At 43.2% G+C, this 22,928-nt stretch overlaps 1 protein-coding gene across 7 annotated transcripts in view; it reads left to right on the forward strand.

The window, feature by feature from the left end:
- Window positions 1-22,928, forward strand: part of ELMO1 (engulfment and cell motility 1) — a 581,422-nt gene that overhangs the window by 544,066 nt on the left and 14,428 nt on the right. For all 7 annotated transcript variants that reach the window (XM_060414767.1, XM_027968620.3, XM_060414768.1 and 4 more), the window contains 3 exons: window positions 4,479-4,591; window positions 14,364-14,471; window positions 21,632-21,714. In XM_060414767.1, the coding sequence (XP_060270750.1) occupies window positions 4,479-4,591; window positions 14,364-14,471; window positions 21,632-21,714 (304 nt within the window). The remainder of the gene's footprint in view (window positions 1-4,478; window positions 4,592-14,363; window positions 14,472-21,631; window positions 21,715-22,928) is intronic.

Below are 22,928 nucleotides of genomic sequence, written 5' to 3' on the forward strand. Positions count from 1 at the left end.
CATTGTTGTAGTTGGATGAAGTCTAAATGCTGCCACAGTGGCTCATGGGATAAACCCACAACAAAGAAAATGCAGAGAACCATGTATGATTGCATTCATTCATTCATTCACTTAACAAGTATGTATTGAGTAACTCCTTCCTGCAAGGTCCCGAGGTGCTGGGACAGGCAGAGAACCAGAGACACTTGGCTGTCCTTGTGCCAGGCTTTAAAGCTGAGATTAGCAGGGATTATCAGGGACTGTGCCAGGTGAGAGGAAGTGCAGGAGGGTGGGTTGTCACGAGAGCACATAGGAGACAACCCAAGCTTGGGGCTTAGGAATTCTACTTTAGAACTGAAAAGTGACTTTAAGGTCATCCAGTTCAAGCTTTTCATTTTGCAGACTGGGCAGTGGCTGGGCTGGATGGTTGATCTCTGGTGCAGAACACTGCTGACCATCCCCTCCCCCTCGCCTGACTGCTGCGCACAGCATGCAGGCAAATCTCAGAGCCACGAAGATCCCTTGAGGCGTGCGTCTCATTTTTATAAAATGTTTATATTTCCTGAGAAGAAAAATGCAAGCTCTGGGTGGACAAATATTTTGGAAGACTGTGTATTCAGTGGGTTGAAGAAGCTCTGTTTTCTTTCTTAGCTCTTGACTAATTATTTCAGAAGGAGGTATTTGTTACTTTCTACTTTGTGTGACTTTGCTACTGCTGCTGCTGCTGCTGCTAAGTCGTTTCAGTCGTGTCCAACTCTGTGTGACCCCATAGGTGGCAGCCCACCAGGCTCTCCTGTCCCTGGGATTCTCCAGGCAAGAACTCTGGAGTGGGTTGCCATTTCCTTCTCCAATGCATGAAAGGGAAAAGTGAAAGTGAAGTCGCTCAGTCATGTCCAACTCTTAGCGACCCCATGGACTGCAGCCTACCAGGCTCCTCTGTCCATGGGATTTTCCAGGCAAGAGTACTGGAGTGGGTTGCCATCCCTTTCTCCATCGTGTGACTTTATGGGGAGGATAAGTTCATCTGCACAATTGATCTGAATTAATGGATATAAAAAAAGTTTAAAAGGTCCCCAAATAGATCATTTGCCATAATGTTGGGGGGAGGGGAGCTGCAGGGACAAACACCACGGAAGCAGAGTAGCAAATGTGGAAAACGCAGATCCGGGAGCTAGCAGACCCGGGATCAGATTCCCAGGCCATCACTTGCAAATGTGGCTCCTCAGTCAACTTCTGTCACCCATTCTAAACCTGTTTTTCTCATTTCTAAAACTAAATTGATAAAATGTCTACATTGTTAAGTTGTTCAGAGGACTTAGTGAAGTAATACATGAAAAGCCCTTAGTATATGTCCTGCACTTAACAAACACTCTGAGAAATAGTCACTCTGATTATGAGTCGATAACCAGAATTTAGCAAGTTGTCTCACTGTCAACATAGAAATGGTAAGATCGACACTGTGAATATATTCGTTTACACCTCATCTTATCCTGGAGTGTCCAGTACAAGTAGGTGAGGAAGAAAAAGGAAAAGCAGGGAGAGCCAGAAATATGGCTACTGCCTGTCCTGCAAATCTACATCCTTGTTAAAGACTGGTCACAAGCTTTGCTCATGGCTTTCACAGCCAATGCCTGTGTTCAGTGCAGCCTCTGTTCTAGATGAGCACCAGGTCCAGGAAGGAGGCTCGCCAGTCTAGTGGTGCTGTCTGTCCTCTGCGTATGTCACTGGCCTCATTGGGCTTAGACTTGGAATTCTCTTCTGGAGACAGTGCTAGACTTTGAACTGCTCTTCACACACTCATTTATTCTACCTTGTTTAATCTTCCTCCTTTTATTTATTTACAAAGCTTTTAGCTAGAAATAGAGGAATATTTATCAAAGCAGAGCTAGTGAACCCATGACCTTGACCTCACTGACCCCAAGCTGAGAATGTCAAAGCCCAATTTCAGCCCATGGTTATTACCAGGATTCCCCCAGAGGTCATATCTCATTCACAGAAACACCATGTAGGGATTACATATGTTTTCCTAATATGAATGAAGTCTGCAGCTACTGAGCCCATTTGCGGGAAGGAAGAGGACATCACTTACAAAAAAGAAAAAAGCTATTCCATTTCCCTCATTGCTTAAACATGTTTCGGAGTCCTTGGGGTTCATAACAAGAAAAGGTAACCTGTGTAGCAGCAGATCCACTTATTCTGACCATCCATCCCCAGAGATGGTTCATAACGGAAGGTGCTATGATGGCAACATCTGGCTCTTACACTGAAAATCATAAATCATCGAGTTCTTTCAGTTATTCCTCCTTTTGGTCCTCATCTCTGCATCTTCATCTCCATTTTAATAGTTAACTCTAGCCTAGGAAAACTATCCTTTAAAGATGCATCTCTAACCTAAGAATTGATGAAATTCCCAGTTTCTCTCTCCCATGATTTCTCCACCTCATTACCCCAACTTGAAGCCAGGAGCAGTGATTCATTGTCATGTGTGACTACCTTGGCTATCTTCCACCTTCTTGTCCATTCAGAGCAGGGTTCATCAAAGCTGCAATTCTGAGTCCATTCTACAGAAACTGAACGCTGATAATAGGTAATGTTAGTAATCTGAATGCCTGAGATGAGACCCTGTGAGACCCACATCAGAAAAGCAAATGCGCATAGAGCAAATGCACCAAGCTGTACCGTTGGGGTAGATATCCACACTCAGCTTTAAAACTGGTCAGATGGAACAGCATCAAGTGCCCTGGTATTTGAGGCCATTTAAGTCCAAATACGGAGAAGGCAATGGCACCCCACTCCAGTACTCTTGCCTGGAAAATCCCAGGGACACGGGAGCCTGGTGGGCTGCAGTCTATGGGGTCGCTATAGTCGGACACGACTGAGCGACTTCACTTTCACTTTTCCCTTTCATGCATTGGAGAAGGCAATGGCAACCCACTCCAGTGTTCTTGCCTGGAGAATCCCAGGGACACGGGAGCCTGGTGGGCTGCCGTCTATGGGGTCACGCAGAGTCGGACACGACTGAAGCGACTTAGCAGCAAGTCCAAATATGTATCGACAGCTTACTAGCATACCTGGTTAGATGGACAGACCCTTTCATACCACTTTCTAGTCTCTATTTTTTTCTCAGGAGTGAATAGAAGCAGTTTGCACAAGATACACTTGATTGTGTACTCCTATTCAGGGCTTCGCTTCTGTAAGCTGTTTCTCCATCTGTGAGATGGGCCTGATGAAATTAAATACCTGTTCCCAAAAGTCAGGGGTTCTTTGGTGGGGAGGAGAGAAGGGTGTTAAATGAGCTACATTTGCCTAGTACACTACCTGGCTCATAGCACACACTGACTGAATGTGTAGGGCCTTTCATACCTGGGAACAGAATACCACGTGAGGATAGATTGCCTACGATCCAGAGGGAGCCCAGAGTTAAGGCTGAAGCTTACGAAAGATGTGAGCCTTGAATACAGTGTGTTATGGGCACAAGAAATGTTTGTCCTGAGGAAAGGCGAGAATATTATCTAAGCAAATCCAGAAACACTTGGCATTCCTGCCCAGCACTTACAGCTCACTTATACTCACACTGCCCCTTTGGAAGGAAACATTCTTGTTCCCATTTTACGGATGAGGAGAGACTTAGAGGAGCTACATGAAATGCCAGTCATGAGCAGAGCCTAGATGGAAATCCTGGTCTCTTGAGTTTGGGTCAGTGCTTTCAACACTGCTCTGAGGGCTAGATTGTAGGTATCTCTATACATCCTCAACTAGAAAGACTCTAGCTTTAATATACTGAAATACGAGGGTGCTAACTAAGATTTCACAAGATAAAAAAATCTCTGCTCTTGAAAAAAAAAGGGGGGGTTACAACCCAGTGTACTCATTATTATATCTTTACAGCATAGTACATCTAAAATTACATTGTATTAGCTTGAGACAAGATGCAAATAATCCTTAATTTATGCCCTCATTATCCCAATCTCTATGGGCTAAAATCTCGGATGATATGTTATTCCCCTTTGTAAGTGGTCCTTTGCTTCACCCAACACTGTTTGCTGTACAATGGTCACCGCATGGTTGTCCAACACTTCTGTTTGGTCAGACCACATATGTAGTCTAGGAGTTTATCTATCTGCTGTAAGGAGTAGAATATGACCAGAGATTCATTGTCTCAGAAGAACTAAGTGAATTTTTGCATAAATTTGTATCTGTGACTTTATAAAACAAGAGACAAAATGTCTCTGGAGACATCGGTCTAGAAAAACGTCACTGAAGTGATTGGGGCTCTTGTGGGTATTCTGTAAATGTCAGAGAATCTATACAGTTACCACAACAGATAACCCTGTTTACTGATGCTTAATAAATGATTCTCTAAAGCACCAACCTAGGAGGTCTGGGGATGTTCAGGAAAAGATGGAGCTTTTATGCACCTGCCCTCTCTGCCATGGTGCCCTTTCAGCCAAGTGCTATTCTCAAGGTGTGTTGTGGAATATGTGTTTATCCTTTCACAGGGAACTAAAGGAGAAGATTCAGCCAGAAATCTTGGAGCTGATCAAACAACAACGCCTGAACCGCCTCGTAGAAGGGACCTGCTTTAGGAAACTCAACTGCCGGCGGAGGCAAGGTATTGTTTCCAGACCTAGCAAGGAAGAATAGTGGCCTGCTTCCTAAGGAATCACATGGGTAAGGGTGTTGGTTTCAGGGTCGGCTAAGCAGCATTGTACTCAGAACAAGAATTGCTGTAACTTATTCCAGGTAAGTTTTAATTTCCCATGTAGACTCAGGAGGAATCAAAATCTAAAGTCAGCAGAAGACCCATGGAACTGAAGAGTCACCTGAAGCATTTCATGCCTCATGTCTGCCAGTAGTGGTCCCACAACAGCCATCATTACCGAGTGTTTACCATGTGCCAGGCTCTCACTTGACCCATGTTAATGCATGTCATCTTCCCAGTAACCTTATGAAGTAGCTACTGTGATTACACCCAGTTTACAGATAGATAAACTAAGGCACTGAGGGAAACTAAAGCAGTGGGGTACAAAGTAACTTGCCCAGTCACAGAAGAGTAGGGATTTAAACTCCAGCATCTCTATGGCCCTAACTTTTAATGATTCACTATGCTGTCAGGAGCGCTAGCATCCACTGTTGGATTTGATCTTTGAATTTTCAGCATGGGTGGCCCTTGTTTTCAAATCCTCTTACTGATTCTCTTCCAGGTCAGAATATTTTATTCATAGTATAAGTAACAGTGAACCGAGATGGGATAGAATCAGTTTTCATAATCTTGCAAGAGAAATTTCTGAATTGTCTCTATAAATTTTAAGCCCAAAATATTGAGTCCAAATGGGTGCCATTAAACTAGTTCCAGTAGATGGGAAGCATTTCCAGCTGTTTCTTAGCCAGAAAGAATAAACTCCTTTGATTGCTTTCTTGACATATGGCTCATTGCAAAGTCAAGGTATTTGTATCATACTGTCCTAGAAACAAATAAAAATAAAATTGAAATATAAGATTCAGGGAGAGGTGAAGAGATTGGGGAACAGTCAGGAAAAAGAATAAGCATTAGTAACTGTACCAAGAACAAACATCAGTTATGGCCCTGGAGAAACCCTGGCAGATGTTTTTGAAACCTGATGGATGCCCTGCTTAGACACAGCGCCCATCCACTAATGACATACATCACTTCACATGTTCATACTGAGCCCATCCTCCTGGCCATTTACTTTTAATGGCTTTGTGCTGACTATTGAGTAAATTCAAAGTATTTCAAATGCAACCCTTAAAAATCATATTAAGAAATGTCCAAAGGCAGAACTTCCTTGACAAATGAAAATGCAGGTCATTCCCAGGGGATAAGAAACCCTCACTGATGACAGTGAGCTTCAGGCTGGGCCTCAGGAGAGGACAATGGGCAGAATAAGAAAGAGCTGAATTACAGCTGGGACTGAGAAAGGCTCACAGTAGGAGGAAGGCACTTATCTCTTCCTTTCAGCCATGGAAGGACTGGCTCACTGCTCCTTCTTTGCTGCATCCCCTGCATTTGGGCACCTTCATCAGAGTGGATGCTTCTCCAGGGAAGAGTGTGGTACAGTGAGGAGAACAGGAGCCCTGGAGCCAGATGGAGTGAGCACCGTCCGGCCTCTTCCTCTGTCCAGCTCCATGACCTTGGGCAGCTCCCCCGTGAAATGGGGATGACAGTGCTTGTCTCCTGAATTTACTGTGAGGAAGAAAATTGGTCGTGAATGCATCTCTTAGAAAGCAGCTAAAAAAGAAGGGGGCGGGGCGAGGAGGGTAGAAGGTAGTTGCTCTTTTATTCTGGAAGACCCTGTAGGAAAGAACAAGGAGCTAGCTGGGGGCGAGTAGGCTTGGTTCTAGGCTTCTCAACTCTGTGAGGAACCACTTGAGTGTCTTTTGGCAGGACACAGGACCTCTCAGGTCCACAGTTTCTCATCCCTGAAGTGGGAGTACAAGATCAGATGGTCTGCTATTTCATTAGCTGGGTTGTCTGTTATATGCCCGGATCGCCTCTTTGCCTTTGGCAAAATCAATAGTCAGGGTGTATTGCCCACATTAGGTAATTTATAAAGTTTTTATTTACTTGACACTGGGGAGAGAGCACAGAAGTGGGGGAGGGGAAAGGTAGCAAATAGACCCATGCCACCAAATGCCCCCATTCGTAGCCAGCTATTGGTACAATTCTTCTGAATATAATGATAATTCAAAGAAGCCAATTTAGCCTTCCAGTCTACTCCAACACAAGACTTCCTTTTCTAGGCTGAAATGAGTAGATTCTATTAGAATAGTTCTGTTTCTAGATGTCATAAATACAGTTTTTTTGGCTAAGAAAGTGTTATTTCCAAATGTTCAACTTTTTCAGTTTTCTAAAAATGAATTACCTAATGAACAAAAAATGATTAGCATCTAGACTATAAATTTATTAGTTAAACTCCCTAGGGAGCATGACCATCTGTGTTTAGTATAAAATCATCCTTCCGAGTGCAGAAAGGAAGGCTTTTTAGGGTTTGGTAAATTGATTTAAAAAATCTGGTGACTAGCTTTGTGTGCTTAAAAATAGAGATTCAAAGCAGACTGTGCTGAAATTGGTTTCCTATCACCCCATCCAAACATTCCATTCAGATTTACACACATTAATGAGGACATGGAGAAGACAATGGCACCCCATTCCAGTGCTCTTGCCTGGAGAATCCCATGGATGGAGGAGCCTGGTAGGCTGCAGTCCATGGGGTCGCTAAGAGTCAGACACGACTGAGAGACTTCATTTTTACTTTTCACTTTCCTGCATTGGAGAAAGAAATGGCAACCCACTCCAGTGTTCTTGCCTGGAGAATCCGAGGGACGGGGGAGCCTGGTGGGCTGCTGTCTATGGGGTCACACAGAGTCGGACACGACTGAAGTGACGCAGCAGCAGTAGCAGGTGTAAAATTATTTGAGAAGTAAAATTATTTCTCAAAGTCCCTTTGAGAAAGGTAAGATATGAGACGGGGACACCCATGAAATATATCTCTGGTTAAAGAGCAAGTACAAAGAGCCCGTGCATGACCACACTCCCTCTAAACTTGTCTGACAGGGAGTTAGACACAGATGAGTGGATTTACATATTAACTTTCTAGGGGAAAGTAGGAAAGAGCCTCCTGTCCCACACAACTGCAAAGGGGAGGCGCAGATGTAGAGCCCTTTATCATGCCATGTTTGGCGAGAAGGTCCCTGAGTTTCTACTTGCCCATCATTCTGTCTGCCTCATGTGCAACTCTGCTGCTTGGTTAGTCCAATAGAGATATATACAAATGTGGATTTCTGGGGATTTTGACCACAGAAGAACTGAGAAGCAGTAAATCACGGGAGATGCTCCATGCTGCGTTCATGTCCTGCCTCCCTGCCTGCTAGCTGGTTAGCCCTGGGCAACCTAATAAATCTCTCTGTGCTTCTTTTTCCCATCTGTCAAGTGAGGATGTCAGTTTCTACATCAAATTGTTTCGAGAGTTAAATAAAATCATGCATGCATAGCACTTAGTCCAGTGCTCAGCACATTGTCAAACATTCATTAACGATATTTAGTATTTTAATTTATAGTTACTCAGAATATACATTCTTATTTCTTGATGTTTAGATTTTTTTTGGATGTGGACTATTTTTAAAGTCTGTATTGAATTTGTTACAATATTGTTTCTGTTTTATGTTTTGGTTGTTTGGCCAGGAGGCATGTGGGATCTTAGCTCCTCGACCAGGGATTGAACCTGCAGTGGAAAGCAAAGTCTTAACCACTGGACCACCAAGGAAGTCCCTAGAATATAGGTTTTTTAAACATAAGCCATGGACTGGCAGTGACTGTCACGTATCTGCTTCACTCTGTCCCTCACTCACTGTGGAGTGTGAAAGCCTCTCGTCCACAGTCCTTTAAGATATATTTGCCTTGCGTCTGTGTTCCCTGGGCTTCTCAAGAGAGTTAAGATGAAATCTCAGAAGCTGCCTACATGCGAGCCATTATTTGCTTCTTGAGACTCTACAGGCTTGGAACTGCCTCCTATTTTCTTTCCTTTTCAGAGATTAGGGTCTTTCAGAATCACTTCCATTGAATAGTCTTGATTAGAGCCCAGGGCTACACATTGGAGTGTCATTTTCAACAAATCATAGTATGAAATTTCTACTTCTCTTTGAAGACAGTGCCCATTTTGTTGACCAGCATCCCTTCTCTAAGCATTAACTTGACAAATCTAATTTGAAACCCAGGGATGAACAAAACGAGCACCCAGAGGAGTTGGCATGCTCCTGCGCTTCAGCCACAGTTGCTGTACCTGCTTGCCCTTTCATTTCACTCCAAAGACCTACAGTCAAGTGGTACATTCGGCCCATTCGGGGGCACCGGTTGTTTCTTCCTCTTGGACTTAAGCTTTCTTTTAATATTTCATTAAACCTTATCATAACACATTTTTACAAAAAAAAAGGCAAATATATATATAATGTATGTTGTCAAAAGAATAAAAGCCAGATTATTCTCAGGAAAAAAGGCACTTTCCAATAGCTCAGAATAACAGATAATCATCCAGTAGTGTGGATGAGAGGGGTTACTGTTAACTGAAAGATACCAAGGTACTGACATTTGAGAGCTGGCTCTGTGAAAGATGAATGACAGGTACTCTCTCTCTGTTTTACTCATATAATTTTTAGTGTTATCTAACAAAGGAACCAAAGGAGTCCATAACGATTTTTATAATTTGGCCAAGACTCCATAGCTGATGTGTCAAGGCCAGGTGTGTAACTAAGGTCTGTGGACCCCAAAGCATCAGTTAAGCTAAACATCTTGAACATGTCTTCAGGGCTCTGGAGTTATCTTTTGCTGTGAAACGAGAGTCTCCGGGGAGGCAGAATTCTGAATCAAAACAGGAGTCTCTATTCTGAAAAATGTTCAGTGTAGTGAGGAAGATTTGAAAGGCAGAATGACCTTCGTTCTGGATCTGTGGTTGTTGTCTTCCTTCACTGAACTCAAGAATATTTCCCTTTAAAAACATCGGTAGGATCGCTTATGTTTTTGTAACATGGGAAGGTTTGAAGCGGACCTTCCCCTGAGCACACTGAAGACATTGCACATTGTAGGTTAACCTAGGAAAGACTCAAAATCTTAGTGGAAGTGCCATAAGAATTCGCTTTAGTAAAGGTCACTTGTCTCCCAAACACAGGATTCCTAGGGCCCCCTGGGCCAGCAGCCAGCTGCCAGCTGTAGGCTTTGCACACAAAGCAAGGATGTCCCTGAGTCCATGATAGAGGCAGTCAGGACTCAGTTCCTGCTGTGGCCTGTGCCTCACTTTACAAACCACATTTCCTGCTCAACAATGGTAGGTATTATTCAGCTTGCCCATCTGCCCTAAAGACCTGCTGGCCAACTCTACACTTCTCTGCAGTTTGGATACGAAGACAGGCAGTGAACTGTACTGTTCCGTATGGCTACCTATGGCTATTTGAGTTAATTAAAATTAAATAAAACTCAAAATTTCTTTTCTTACTATTAAATAAAGCAGGTGCAGAGTATTTGCAGTGGTGCAGAAACTTCTATCAAATATTACTGCAAGAATTACAGTTGTCAGGGGTGATTAGCTCCATAATGATCTATGTGACATTGGGAATAACTTTAATCAGCCCTGGAGACCTTATCAGGCTGTGAGCTTTGAAACCAGCCTTTCTCTCTGATCCTTCAAATACACACACATGCGCACGCACACACACATACACACATACATACACACAGGGAAAAAAGTGAAGCACAAAATTATCTCCATATTTTCAGTTTTTCAGTTTGGGGAATTAAAAATGGCTATTAATGTAGTAACATTTGTAATTGACTGAAAGACCTCCATATTAACTCCTGCTTTCTCTTTAAAGGCTAGTAAACAATCTTTGCTAATGTTCTCACTGCTTCTTGCTAATTGCTTTCAGTGACACAATCCACTCATTCATTGCCCAAAGGGATTGGGGAACTAGTAACATCATGCTGGGTTTTGAAAAGAAGATACATGTTTTGCTTACCATTAAAGAAACTGCAAATCAAGCTGCCACCAGTGGCTAATGCTGGAACTGTCTCACCCAACAAGTCAGTGTGCTATGCTGGCTGGAGCCAGCTTCTCTGCTTCCTTTATAGCTGCTCTGCCTTTAAGACGGACACTCAAGTTATGATGCCTCTAAACCTTCCCAGAGCTAATGACTCCAGCCTTTATCCTGAGGGAGAGACTGGCTCAGCATCCACCCATTTGTCTATGAATCAGAACAACCTTCCCAAGCCCTTCAGCCCTTTTTCCAATATTCTGTCATCCATCTAAGACTTCTTATTTAATGGGAGGAGCAGAACATCACTCACATTGATGATGCACAGATCTTTTGCTCTCTACCATTTTGGTGGTAGAGAGAGAAAGAGGAACTTCTGTGGGATAAGAGAAGAGGTAGTCAGAGGTATAAGGAAAACCAAAAGATAGTGGTGTCTTAAAAGTCCAGAGATTCCAGGGCAGAAGAAGAGGGTGGGACAAATTGGGAAAATTTTTTGACATATACGCACTACCATGTGGAATACAGATAGCTAAAGGGAACTGCTGTGTAACACAGGAAACTCAGCTCAGTTGTCCGTGATAACCTAGAGGGGTGGGATGGAGCGGGGCAGCAGGGAGGTGTGGGGGTGGAGGGAGATTCAAGAGGGAAGGGATGTATATATATGTATAGTTGATTCAAGTATAGTTGTATACTTGATTGTATAGCAAAGACTAAAGCAACATTGTGAAGAAATTATACTCCAATAATAATAAATAAATATATAAATAAATGCATACACACCAGGGGTTTCTGGTGCCCATGCATGCTCAGTTAAGTCCAACTTTTTTGCAACTGCATGGACTATAGCCTGCCAGGATCCTCTGTCCATGGAATTTTCCAGGCAAGAATACTGGAGTGGATTGCCATTTTCTTCTCCAGGAATCTTCGCAACCCTGGATCAAACCCACGTCTCCTATGTTGGCAGGCAGATTCTTTACCACTGAGCTACCTGGGAAGCCCAGGGATTTCAGATCTGAAAACAAAGAAAAAAAAGAAGTCAAGAGAATTTAGTCCTCTGGAAGGAGGAAAATCTGTCAACTCTACACTGTAGTGTTATGGTAGATTTCCAGGCTTCCAAGTAGCCTTTTGTGTTTCTTTAAACAAATAGCAACTACAACATTGCAAAGAAGATGATTATCTTCAACCATCATGATAAGTAGCCACTGATTCCAGTAGTCTCTGAATGTAGAAATATGCTGCACCAGAGATCTTTCCTTTTTCTGTTTTTCCCTGTAGTACAGGCAGAGTTGCTGAGTCACTGTCCATATTTCCCAGACCTGAGACACAAGTGTTTCCACCATCTTTCTTCAAGTTGCCACTAAGAACTGAGAGAGCTCCTTCTCCTTGAGCTTTCTGGCTTTGTCCTTCATGTTTGCCTTTCATCCTGATGACTTTTGCTATATCCAGGAGAGTCCTGTGAGCACTGTAGGCACTCTGCAAATAGTCACTGAAGAAACAGACTTAACCTATTAAATAGACAAGCCATGAAAGTATATGCAGTGAATTTTTGAAGTGTTGCAGCATTTAGCTCCACAATATATGTTTGTACCACTTAACTTTCTTAACGCTCCCCCAAATATGTTGAGGATGACAGTCTTCTTTGATTATGCCATGTTGACTCCTGGGCTTCATGTTAGCACTGCTAGTCTCTTGAGTTTACCTCAGCTTGAGAAGTGAAGGATTTCTAGAAAGAACAGGCTAAGACCTTACTCAAAATAAGACCAGCGTGTCCAAGTGCTACTGCTCACCAGCTTCCCTCCCAGCTTTCTGTTACCCTGTTACAGTTGCTAACTTAGCCAAAGTCCCACCTCAGAGGTAGCAGGGGAAGGAAAGCACTATAGCAAGTTTTTCCAGGAAGTTTTTCCAGCTGTGGTCATCACAGTTTATTTAGACAAGGTGGAAAGTCCTTTGGGTTGAAGAGATCTCTATAGTCCATCATGCCAGGCCCCCAAGAACCATGTTGGTGCTCATGGCTGAAGCTTAGACCACTTCTATCAGATTGCAGTTTTCCTATTGTGAATTACAAGTCAAACTCTCAAATATGTTCTCCTCATGGAAAGCTGCCTAATTGAAGTGGTTATGAATTATTCAGGGAATGATTTTATTTTCTCCCTTTGAAATGCCCTCCGTGTGTTGAGTGTATATATATAACAGAATTTTGAAAATTTAGCAATTCCAGATGTTTTCCTAGCCTTCAAATAACATTTTCTTTCCTCTCAAATTTTTCCACTGGAGTTTAGATTTTTTTTAATATATGGATTGCTGTATACAGCCTACATTCAGGAATTCTCAAACCCTATTTCTACTTGAGAAAGGAATCACAGAGCATTTTGCTTTTGTGGATCAAGTTGGGCGTTTCCTTTGTTCACTGTATGACTTTTGTCTCCATTTTTAAAACTTGGTTTTCTACTAAAAGAACTGTAGTTAAGACATAATTTTTTGGTGAAAGCAATTTTAGATAAAAGAACAGTTTTGTTAAATGGTATAGAGCGCTTTCTGGTCAGATTGGCTTCAGAACAATTTGTATTGGTAGACACAGTAATGGGGTGATTTGACCCAGGCCACCATGTTTGCCAACTACGTAATTGCACAAAGGGTTTACAGGTCACGGATGTTTTGTGACTTACACATCTTGACTGAGCCCTTTTGGGTCTTCATTTATCAATTTAGCCCATAGCAACTGTGCAGCTTCTCCATGGCAGGCATTGTGCCAAGGGATCGGTGCAGTGCAGCCGTGAAGGCCGTGGCTGTCGTCGGAGCGCCCTGGCTTGCCACACTGTCGGGACTGTTACGTGTCCTGGAGTCTTCTTCTTTGGTTAATAACTGTTCCTCATGTCCCCACTAGGCAAGTGGCTTGCCTAAGTTCTATGGCAGATAATGGGAATACTAAGGGATTTATGAGGGTACCAATCATCAAAGGAGACACTGGAGCAGCTAAGAGGGTGGGGAGAGTCCCCTTGGCTGCAATAATCACAGAGGGCTTCCCAGAGAAGGCAGCGTCTCCCTCTGTCCTGAGAGCTACACAAAGATCACTATCACAATTTAAGTTTCTTATCTAGCAAGAGCACTCACAAGCTCATTAAAAACTTGTTATTACATTTTGGGGGAGCAGATGAAGTTGCGCTAAGGGAGTTAATTATAAGGATGATCCTAAGGTACTCATCAAGCCTATTCAAGAGAGCTAAACTCTACAGATTAGAGAGGAGATGAATGTGACATCCTCATTCTTGGATACATTTCTGACTTGGGGTGGTTCCTCATGAATCCCACCTCTTGTGTATGGATTACTAGCATCCTAACAATATATTCATGATTAGTTTGTGTGTGCAGGCCTCAGGGGTAAAGGCTTTACTATGCCAGCTGAGATATGGCACAAATATCTCAATAGTCTTAGAATCTCACAGAGGGAAGTAGAAGCAGAAAAATTCTGAGAAAGCTCTTTTGTCTTCATCTCTCTCCCTACTTTGTCAGGCCTAACTGAATAATTAATCATGCCCTCCTCATTATAGATATTGATGAAATACTCCTCTGGAAGTCACCACCTCAGACTTGTTGCCATTGTCCTCAAAGGATCTGGTAACTTTCCCAGTGGCACCAAATGTCTACCTGGAAGGACAGGAGCTAACTGCATACAAAAATTGAGAAGGGACCAACTGCCAGGGCTCTTAGAATTCATCCCTTTCTGAAGATTTAAAATCAAAGAGACTGCCTATTCTGTCAGGAAAGGCTCTGATTTTTTGAAAATCAGAATCACTTACCTGGTAAATCTGTGTTTTCTCTTTTTCTTTTTGTCTTTCCCTCAGACAAGTTTTGGTATTGTCGGCTTTCACCAAACCACAAGGTCCTGCACTATGGAGATCTGGAAGAAAGTCCCCAGGGAGAAGTGCCCCATGATTCCTTGCAGGACAAACGTAAGTGTCTCTTCTGTGTAGGAGGCCTGAGTTTTGGTTGGTTGGTTGGTTGTTTCCTGGTCACAGAATATCATACAGAAAGACTATTAACCTAAGTGAACCCACTGGGTGTGGCCCACCTTGCTGTGAGTCCTGGCCCGAGCCATCTCATCAAGCACAAGACCTTGGTGGATTTGTGGTTTGGGAAAGGAATACTCACCCATCTGTCCTGAAAGATACAAATCTAGAGTTCCAACATCCACTTTTATATTTCCTGTCCACGTGCTGTTCTAAGAAACAAAACCAGCATAAACCTGATTGTCAGCTGTCTTTTTCTGATGATCCAAAATAATCTCACCTGAATTGTGTGTTTGATACCCTACCATTTTTATTCATTACAGTTGACTGAATGGTGGCTCAGTGGTAAAGAACTCGCCTGCCAATGCAGGAGACAAGGGTTCGATCCCTTGGTCAGGAAGATCCCCTGGAGAAGGGAATGGCTACCCACCCCAGTATTCTTGCCTGGGAAATGCCATGGACAGAGGAGCCTGGCGGGCTACAGTCCATGGGGTCACAAAAGAGTCAGACATGACTTAACAACTAAACAACAACAAGGTATATAAATTAAACAAAGTATTATGGAAACATTAAAATACATAAAGGTAGGGACTTCCCTGGCAGCCCAGTGGCTAACACTCCATGCTTCCAATGCAGGGGGTGTATATTTGATCCCTGGATGGGGAACTAAGATCCAATGTACCGCATGGCCCCCCCAAAATTTTTTTAATACACAAAGGTAATGAATTAATTTGGAAGAGAAATGAGATAAAGTTAAACATAGCGTCAGAGGATATCTCAGGTAGAGAAATCAAACAGTGAGGAAAAAGTAAAGACACTTTAAAATAGCTTTTTAAAGTCACCTTGACCTTGCCATGAATCATATAATTCACAGATAAAATCCTTACCCCTAGATCCTGGCACCTCCCTAAAATCGCCCCAGGGCCCATGGAAGTCCAAGCTGTACTGTCTTCCTTGCAGCTCTTAGCCATCACAGCGGAAAATAAACCACGAGTAGCAAATTCCTGACACACTCAGGCTCTAGGCTGACATATCAGACAGACAACCTGGAATATTCTCTCTTCCTCCAGCTTAAAAATGGGACAGTCTGGTCCTTGTAGTGTCATTTAGTTCAGAAAGCAATCTTATTTCATGGGAGCATTGCCTCCTCAGCCCATGTTATTACCATTGTTAACAGGAAAGGAAAGAAATCTGAAACCCAGTACTGCAGAGTCTGGGACAGTGTCTATACATACTTTCCTGTTGTGGGGTCATTCTAGGCCTCTGTTTTTGTGATAAGGACCCTCCCTTTAAGTCTCAGAAAACCTCCATCCCACCATGGACAAGCTAGAACAGTGGTTCTCAGACTGTGTTCCTTGGACTATCCACAGCAGCAGCATCACCTGGGAACTTACAGAAATGCAGATTCCAAGATCCTCCCTCCCAGACTTGATGAATCGGAAATTCTGGGAATGGAGCAGCAGTCTCTGGGTTCATGGGGCCTCCAGGTGATTCTCATGTGCATTTAAAGTGAGAACTGCAGGGCTAGATATTATCTGATATGCTTCCCAGTGGGTCCCTAAATTTGGCTTTCACCAATACATAAAAATTTTAAAAGAATAAAGAACTGAGTGGATAGTGGGTTGCCAACTTCAGGTTTTGGCAGGGAAAAAAATAAAAGCTATTAAAAAAGAAAACCTAACTAAAATTTAATATCACATTCCCTTCATTTTAAAAACTCGATCACAAAAAAAAGGAAAGACCAGAAAGGCCTAACCTTGGAATAAAGGACAGCCCCTTGCACTAAATTAGCTGTATGAAAATCTCATGGCATTTCTAAAAATGAGTGTCTTCATTTTCCTGTCTTTGCTATTAACTGGTGAAAAATTCACTGAGAATCCTCTCTCATGAGCTCAAAAGAACTGTGCAAAGGCCAGCCACTTGGAATCAGAGCTTTAAGGTGGTAAAATGAAGCGTTTGAGGTTACTGTCGGCCGTAGCAACCAGAAGCTCTCTACAGACTCTCCCACTGCCTCTCTCTTAACCTGGCCAGGAAATAGAGAAAGTGGTCTGGGCCGGAAAAAAGAAAACTCATCTGGGTTCATTCTTGACCCACATGGCCCAGTGAGTCGGCTCCCCCACGCACTGATTGTATTCTTTATCCCCATATTTATAGGGATCTATTCCATTTCTCAACCCATAGATTGCAGTTTAAATGGAGCACTCTCATTCTAGCTGGCTCTGCTGCTTAGGAAGTCAGTAGCTCTCCCCCTAGAGAAGGTCAGGGCGTGGACAGCACCTAAGCCTTGTATAGGGGCCGTCTCTAGACTGTCCACAAGCTGATGACCCCAAGCTCTACCAAGGCCTGCATCTCCAAGGACTGGAAACTGGAGTGCCGATGCCAGGGAGAGCCAGCTTGCCAGGGTGGTTGCAGAAGAGCCAGGACAGAGCTGCAGATCTCTGGAGAGCTTCTGGTCATGGCCGTGATGCTTGTTCAGAGAAAGCACTGCAGCAGTCCCTTCCGACTGTGGCTCTGAAACTCTTGTCCGCCCTTTCCCCTGTGGCCTTAGAAATCTAGGAATTCAGAGTTCCAGAAGAGGTGCTCTACAAACAGTTTACCCATTGTAAGATAAACCAGAATGCATACCTGTGCAGGTGTTCGTGTGTAGATGTGTGTGTATTAAAGAGATTATATCTGTGTGCCAGGTGGGCCAGAGAGGAGGAATATTCATGTAATGAAATCAGATGAAGCTGTTTTGTGCAGGAAATGAGAAGGCCCCAGCCTCGGAAACCAAAGTTTGCTGCTTCAGGCCTGCCACCTGGTTTGCATTTAATTCCAATTCTGCATTCTGCCTGGAGCAAAATAATCCATCCTCTTGAAGCCCTTCAAAGTCAAAAACCTCATTCCACTAGAAAAATGAGCTGTTCCTTTAATTAATTTCAAGTGCCATTGCTCTTGCCATGTACGATTGCCCTCTCTTGAGACCAATGGGAAAATTGTCTTCCACCCCTTAAGTTAACCAGCTGAATATTGAGATATTGATGAATCAAACAGTGTAATTGAACCCTCTTAATCCAGAGAGTGCAAGTGGAGATTGAGGGCTACTCAGCTGTCTTCGTGCCTAAAAGTTTAGCAAATCTCTTCTCTCATATTCCTTTTGTTTGGCAGGAAACACGGCCCTTGAAAAGTCCACATCTCCTTAGCTCCCTTCGCCCCACATTCCTCCCATCAGGCATGCAGACTCTCATCACCCCGCTATAACCAGACTCCACTGCTTTCCAGCAGTGCCCCCACCTCTCAGAACCGCCCTTTGAGAGAATCTAGGCCAGCGCTCTTCACTCCTGCATCAAAGGGGCCGGGAGGAGAGGGCTCAGTCCCTCACACAAGACCATTAAGCCTCTTACCACAGAGGAGAGGAGCGGCGGCCAGAGCAAAGCAGAGTGGGGCGATTTGGGTCATTGAAGCATGCTAAGTAATTCAGGGCCCTCAATCTACAAAGAGAATTAACTCTGATTATTGATAATAAGAATAATTGCAAATAATATATTTGGAGTGCTTATTCTATACCAGGCACTGTGCTAAGAGCTCTACATAATAACAAATTATCCTCCCCATGACTTGAAGCAGTAGATACCATTGCCCTTCTTTTACAGATTAGGAAACAGAGGTACACAAAAATTAAGTAACCTGTTGAAGGCCACGTGTCTAGTAAATAACAGAGCAAAGACCTGAATGCAGCTATCCAGCCCCCGGTCCAGATTTTTACCCACAAGGAAGCTTATGCTCCAAGAACTTAAGCCCAAAGTGGTATAGCCAGTAGGTGCATCTAGAATTCAAATCCAGGCTCTGTGATTCTTCCAGCCACTCCAGACTGCCCAGTTAGAGGCCAGATCCTCTACTGAACTGTCCTGGGATCAGCCTGCCCCTCCTCTGTATCTCTGCCACAGCAGAGCTATGTTTACAGCAAGTGATCATGGCTTACTGGCTATTTCCTGGAGTGATTTCTGCCTCAATTTACTGGCTTCCTGAGGTGATTTCTGCCTCAACTTTTTCGTTCCCAAGGGTGAAAGCTAGAACAATTTTTATCATGATGGCCACATTTACTTTTTCAGTGGCATTTCTGTTATAAATCACAGTTAAAATTTCTCCCACAGATATTAGCCATTAAAGAGCTTCCTGAACATATCTGAAGTGATAACCACTTCCAGGGCTGTGTCTGACATGTGTTTAGCATGATCTCGGGAGCTGACATCTTCCAAACATAGGAGAAAATCATGGCCTAGCAAGAGACCATGGAATAGAAGAAAAAGCAGCTGTCTCAGCTCTGTCCCTCACTAGCTGTGTGACATATTTCTTCTCTTTAGGCCTCAGTCCTCTCATCTATAAAATGAAAATGTTGGATTACATTGTCTCAATCCAGCTCAAACTGAAAATGGCACTGAAAGATATGAGGGCAGGCCCCAAGGAGTTAGAGTGGGGGCTAGGGAACCAATGGTGACCTTTGTGGTTCTCATATCTCTGAACCCCACTTTATTATGCTGCTCCCACATGAAAAAAAGACCTGATGGAAATGGTCCTATTTTGAAGTAATCAAGAGCCCTCTGTCACCTCCTAAAGTATAGATTCCAAATTTGTGAGTCCAGCTCTGCTGGTGGGTGACATTTTGGCCTTTCCAATGCCTAATTTTCCAGTGCATCCAACAACAAACTCTCCAAAGAACAATCTTTAGATTTTTAGAATTTTGTGTTTTCCTTTTAGCCACAATCCTGTGAGAAATACAGCAGCTTTTCCCCTTGACAGGGTCGATACATATGAAACATGAAATATGGACTGCCACCAGCACGGTGGAAGCATGCCTTTTGTCCCCTGCTGCCTTCTTATTAGAGATTCTGAAGACTGCTCCCACGACAGACCTTTGTGTTCCCCTTGTCCTGTTCCACGTGATGGGTTTTCAAAGCCAAGGGGTAACTTACTATTTACCAGTCATAGACACACTCTCTCAGTCACGGAGCACGTTACATATTTGAACAGCAGAAGACTTTCTAGAAGGTGCTTGCTACTCAAACTCCATCTAAAGCTTGAGAAGGGTTTTGGAGTTTGTACATTAATTATATCACAAATTGACTTCAGTGGTACATCTTCCACTGAAAAGTAAACACTTAAGTAAACCCAACTTCCCAAAGTGCCCAAGTATCTCCTCCCTGAATAGCAAGTAGGTAGCCAGGTTGGCCACTGAGAACAGGGTTGATTGTTGGTTATGAAAATGGATTTGAGAAGAGCTGAAGTCAGTGGCTGTGATCAAAGGAAAGTTCAGGAATCACAGGGACTGTCTACAAGAAGATGCCGATCCCTAGCAGCCAGGTAGGGGAGGAAGGGGGTCCGAGGTCAAGGGTCAGGCCACTCAGAAGAGGCTGCATTGCCATTAAGCTTCAGGGATAAATAACCCCCCAGACCTCGCTGGCTCACAACAGGAGTTTATTTCTTGCTCCTCAGTTATATAACTGACATGTGCTTTCAAAGGACTGCTCTGCATGATCACAGGGACACAGGCTGACGGCTGCTCTGACATCCCAGAGCTGCACCATCTGGAGGGACCACGTGGCCTGACCAGTCCCTGCGGCTGGGGAAGAGAGGCTGATGGACGTGGGCTTCTCACTGCCTCAGCCAGAAAAAGAGCAAGGCCATCTCCTCTCATGTTTCATTACCAGAGCTAATCATTATCCAGCCCCACCTAAATGCAAAAGTTGCTGAGAAGCATGGTCTTCCATGTGCCCAGAATCGTTATTAGTGAGAACAAGTCCTATCTACCAAGGAATCTAGAACCAGGAGTCCAAGCTAGAGGAGCCCATGTGCTGGGACCGAGAGCAGGGGATGCCGTCAGAGAATCCTAGAAGATTTCATCACAGCACCACTCTTCGCTAGGGTTCAAGAGAGCTCTGGAGGTATCACGGATTTGGACAGTTCTTAGCAACTTTAGGGTACCCAGAAAATGTTAGCTTTTAAAGAGCCTTCCTGTTATATCATTTTGATATTCTACATATTTTTTTATTTTATCTCCATCTAAATGTCACCCCCAGAACCCAACGCCCCAATAAAAGTAGGTGAACTTTAATGGTGAAATCTCTCATTATCTTCGTCATTGGAGGAGTCCAAGAAATTGATGAATCAAAGCTTCTGCACATCCTAACTGAGCCCCTAGAATCCCTTGAGGGACTGAAAGATTAGGAGTTAGAAAGGGACAGATAACTCTGTCCCTTTTTAAAATTAAGTTTCCAAACCATCCTGCAGCCTTCTCTCCATCAGATGATCTTAACAAAAGCATTAAGGGCAAAAGCCTTTCCATATCTTTTATCTTCCCACAAGTCCTGAATAAGACGATAGATAACATCATTTTATCTAACTGCATTATTCTCAGGATTTCCAAGATAAGTGCCAGCTACCATTTCCCTAACAGAAAGGAATGTTCCCTTTATTTAATTGAGTTTAGTTTTGTTGTCCATAAACTAGGAATAACAAAACCTGCCTCACAGAATGGTTGTGAGAATTAATGAGATGGCAAGAGGGAGAATTTGGAGAGTGAGAGTTCAGAATGGTTTATGTTGATAGATTTTTTTGTGATAGGGTTACCTCCCTTTATTATCCAAAACTCAGAAACTAAAGTGATGTCACTACTATAGTAAGAGATACCAGTCTATAGGAAGCACTTGGCATTTGCTCCGGGCATGTAGATGTCTTCCATAAAATCAGTATCAGTACCGCTATTACTTATTATCATTATTGTTTCTTCTAATGCCATCACTTTTAACACAACTATGATGGGTTTTTTTATTGTTGTGTGCAATCTGTTTTTTTTTAGGTATTTCTTTTCTTGAAACAAATTCTACTTATGAACATAGATTTTTCTCCCCAGGAATGCTTTCTACCAGAATATTAAGAGTATATTTTAGTTCCTTGTCCTGGAGCCTGCCTGACTTCTCTCTCTTTTCATCTCCTTTCTCTTCCTGCTATAGTGTCTGGGAATGGTTGCTGTACCAACAGACTCGATGATACTTACTCTTGCTATTTCATGGATACTTACGCTGTCACATGATGTAGTTACTTTCATTTTCTCTTACGAATTTCAGTGCCGGTGGCAGATATCAAAGCTGTGGTGACGGGAAAGGACTGCCCTCATATGAAAGAGAAAGGTGCCCTTAAACAAAATAAGGTATGATTTCCAAATTATTCTAAGTAGTTCTGTCTGCACAATGCAGTTAGTGACTACAGTGGGCCCTTCTTTGGTAGCTATGCCTGTGTGGTTGGTGTGTGTGTGTGTGTGTGTGTGCGCGCAGATGTGCTAGGCAGTTACACGTCTCTTAAACTCAGTTCCTTTCCTTCCCTGATTCCTTTTACATCTCTCAGTCTTACTCTCTCTCTGATCACTTGCTGAATCCCTACCACGTCTTGTATTCTCCCACTTCCTGCCCATGTGCAGCCCTAGGAATTGCCCTCACTGATGTGACCAGTCTTCTCTCAAGTCTTTCCACGCGTCTCCATCCTCTGGGCCCCTCCTACCCTATTTATGTTCATAGTCTCCCTTCTGCATTTCCTCCCCAATCGCTTCCATTTCCTTCTTCTTAGTTACCCCTGTGGGGTCTCAGAGAAGTCTGGGAAATGGAAGAGAGACCAGATGACTCCCAAAAATATGAGAAAAATTGTCAAGGCCTACTATTCTTCAACATCATGGGAAATATTGTGAAACAGTTCAGATTCAGCTCAAGGGAGAAAACGTTCCCAAAGGTGTATATTGCTTGGATACTCTTCACATTGCAATGTTTTTCACCCTTCCCATCATGCTGTTCACCATGACAGCCTACATCCCGTAACAGAAGGTGTGGGGGCAGCATTATCTGAAGAGGCAGAGCAATTTCCTCTGTCCCCAGTTTGGAGGCATTTGCCCTTGGAGGGGCCATCAGGGAGCAGTTTTTGTCACCTTTTGGCATTTTGTGATCCATAGTATCCACATATGAACAAGATTAATCAGATTGATCTGGAGGCTTCAGACACCTTGGTACCAAAAATATCACATTGATCAGTAGGCTGCTTCTTTATTGTCCTGTGCCAGTATCTAAGAAGAGTATAAACATTATACATATCCTATTTATCAATCAGAGTTGACATGAATTATGCCTGCCCTGTAGTTTCAGTCATTGTAAGATGAAGGTGAATCTATGTCTGCATAAGATCCATGGTTGAGGAAAATCAAAAGTACTACAAAAGTACTATTTAGGAAGAAAATAAAGGAGAGGATACAGCCAAAGACTGATAACAAGAGTTTTGTTTCTTAAGTTACATTAAGTATAATTCACCTGTAGTCCGTAAGAATTCCTTCCATGTCAAGCCTATCACAGTGCCATCATATAAAGCACTGGGCCACATAAG

Source organism: Ovis aries, chromosome 4, assembly GCF_016772045.2.
Source record: "Ovis aries strain OAR_USU_Benz2616 breed Rambouillet chromosome 4, ARS-UI_Ramb_v3.0, whole genome shotgun sequence".
Classification (NCBI taxonomy): domain Eukaryota; kingdom Metazoa; phylum Chordata; class Mammalia; order Artiodactyla; family Bovidae; genus Ovis; species Ovis aries.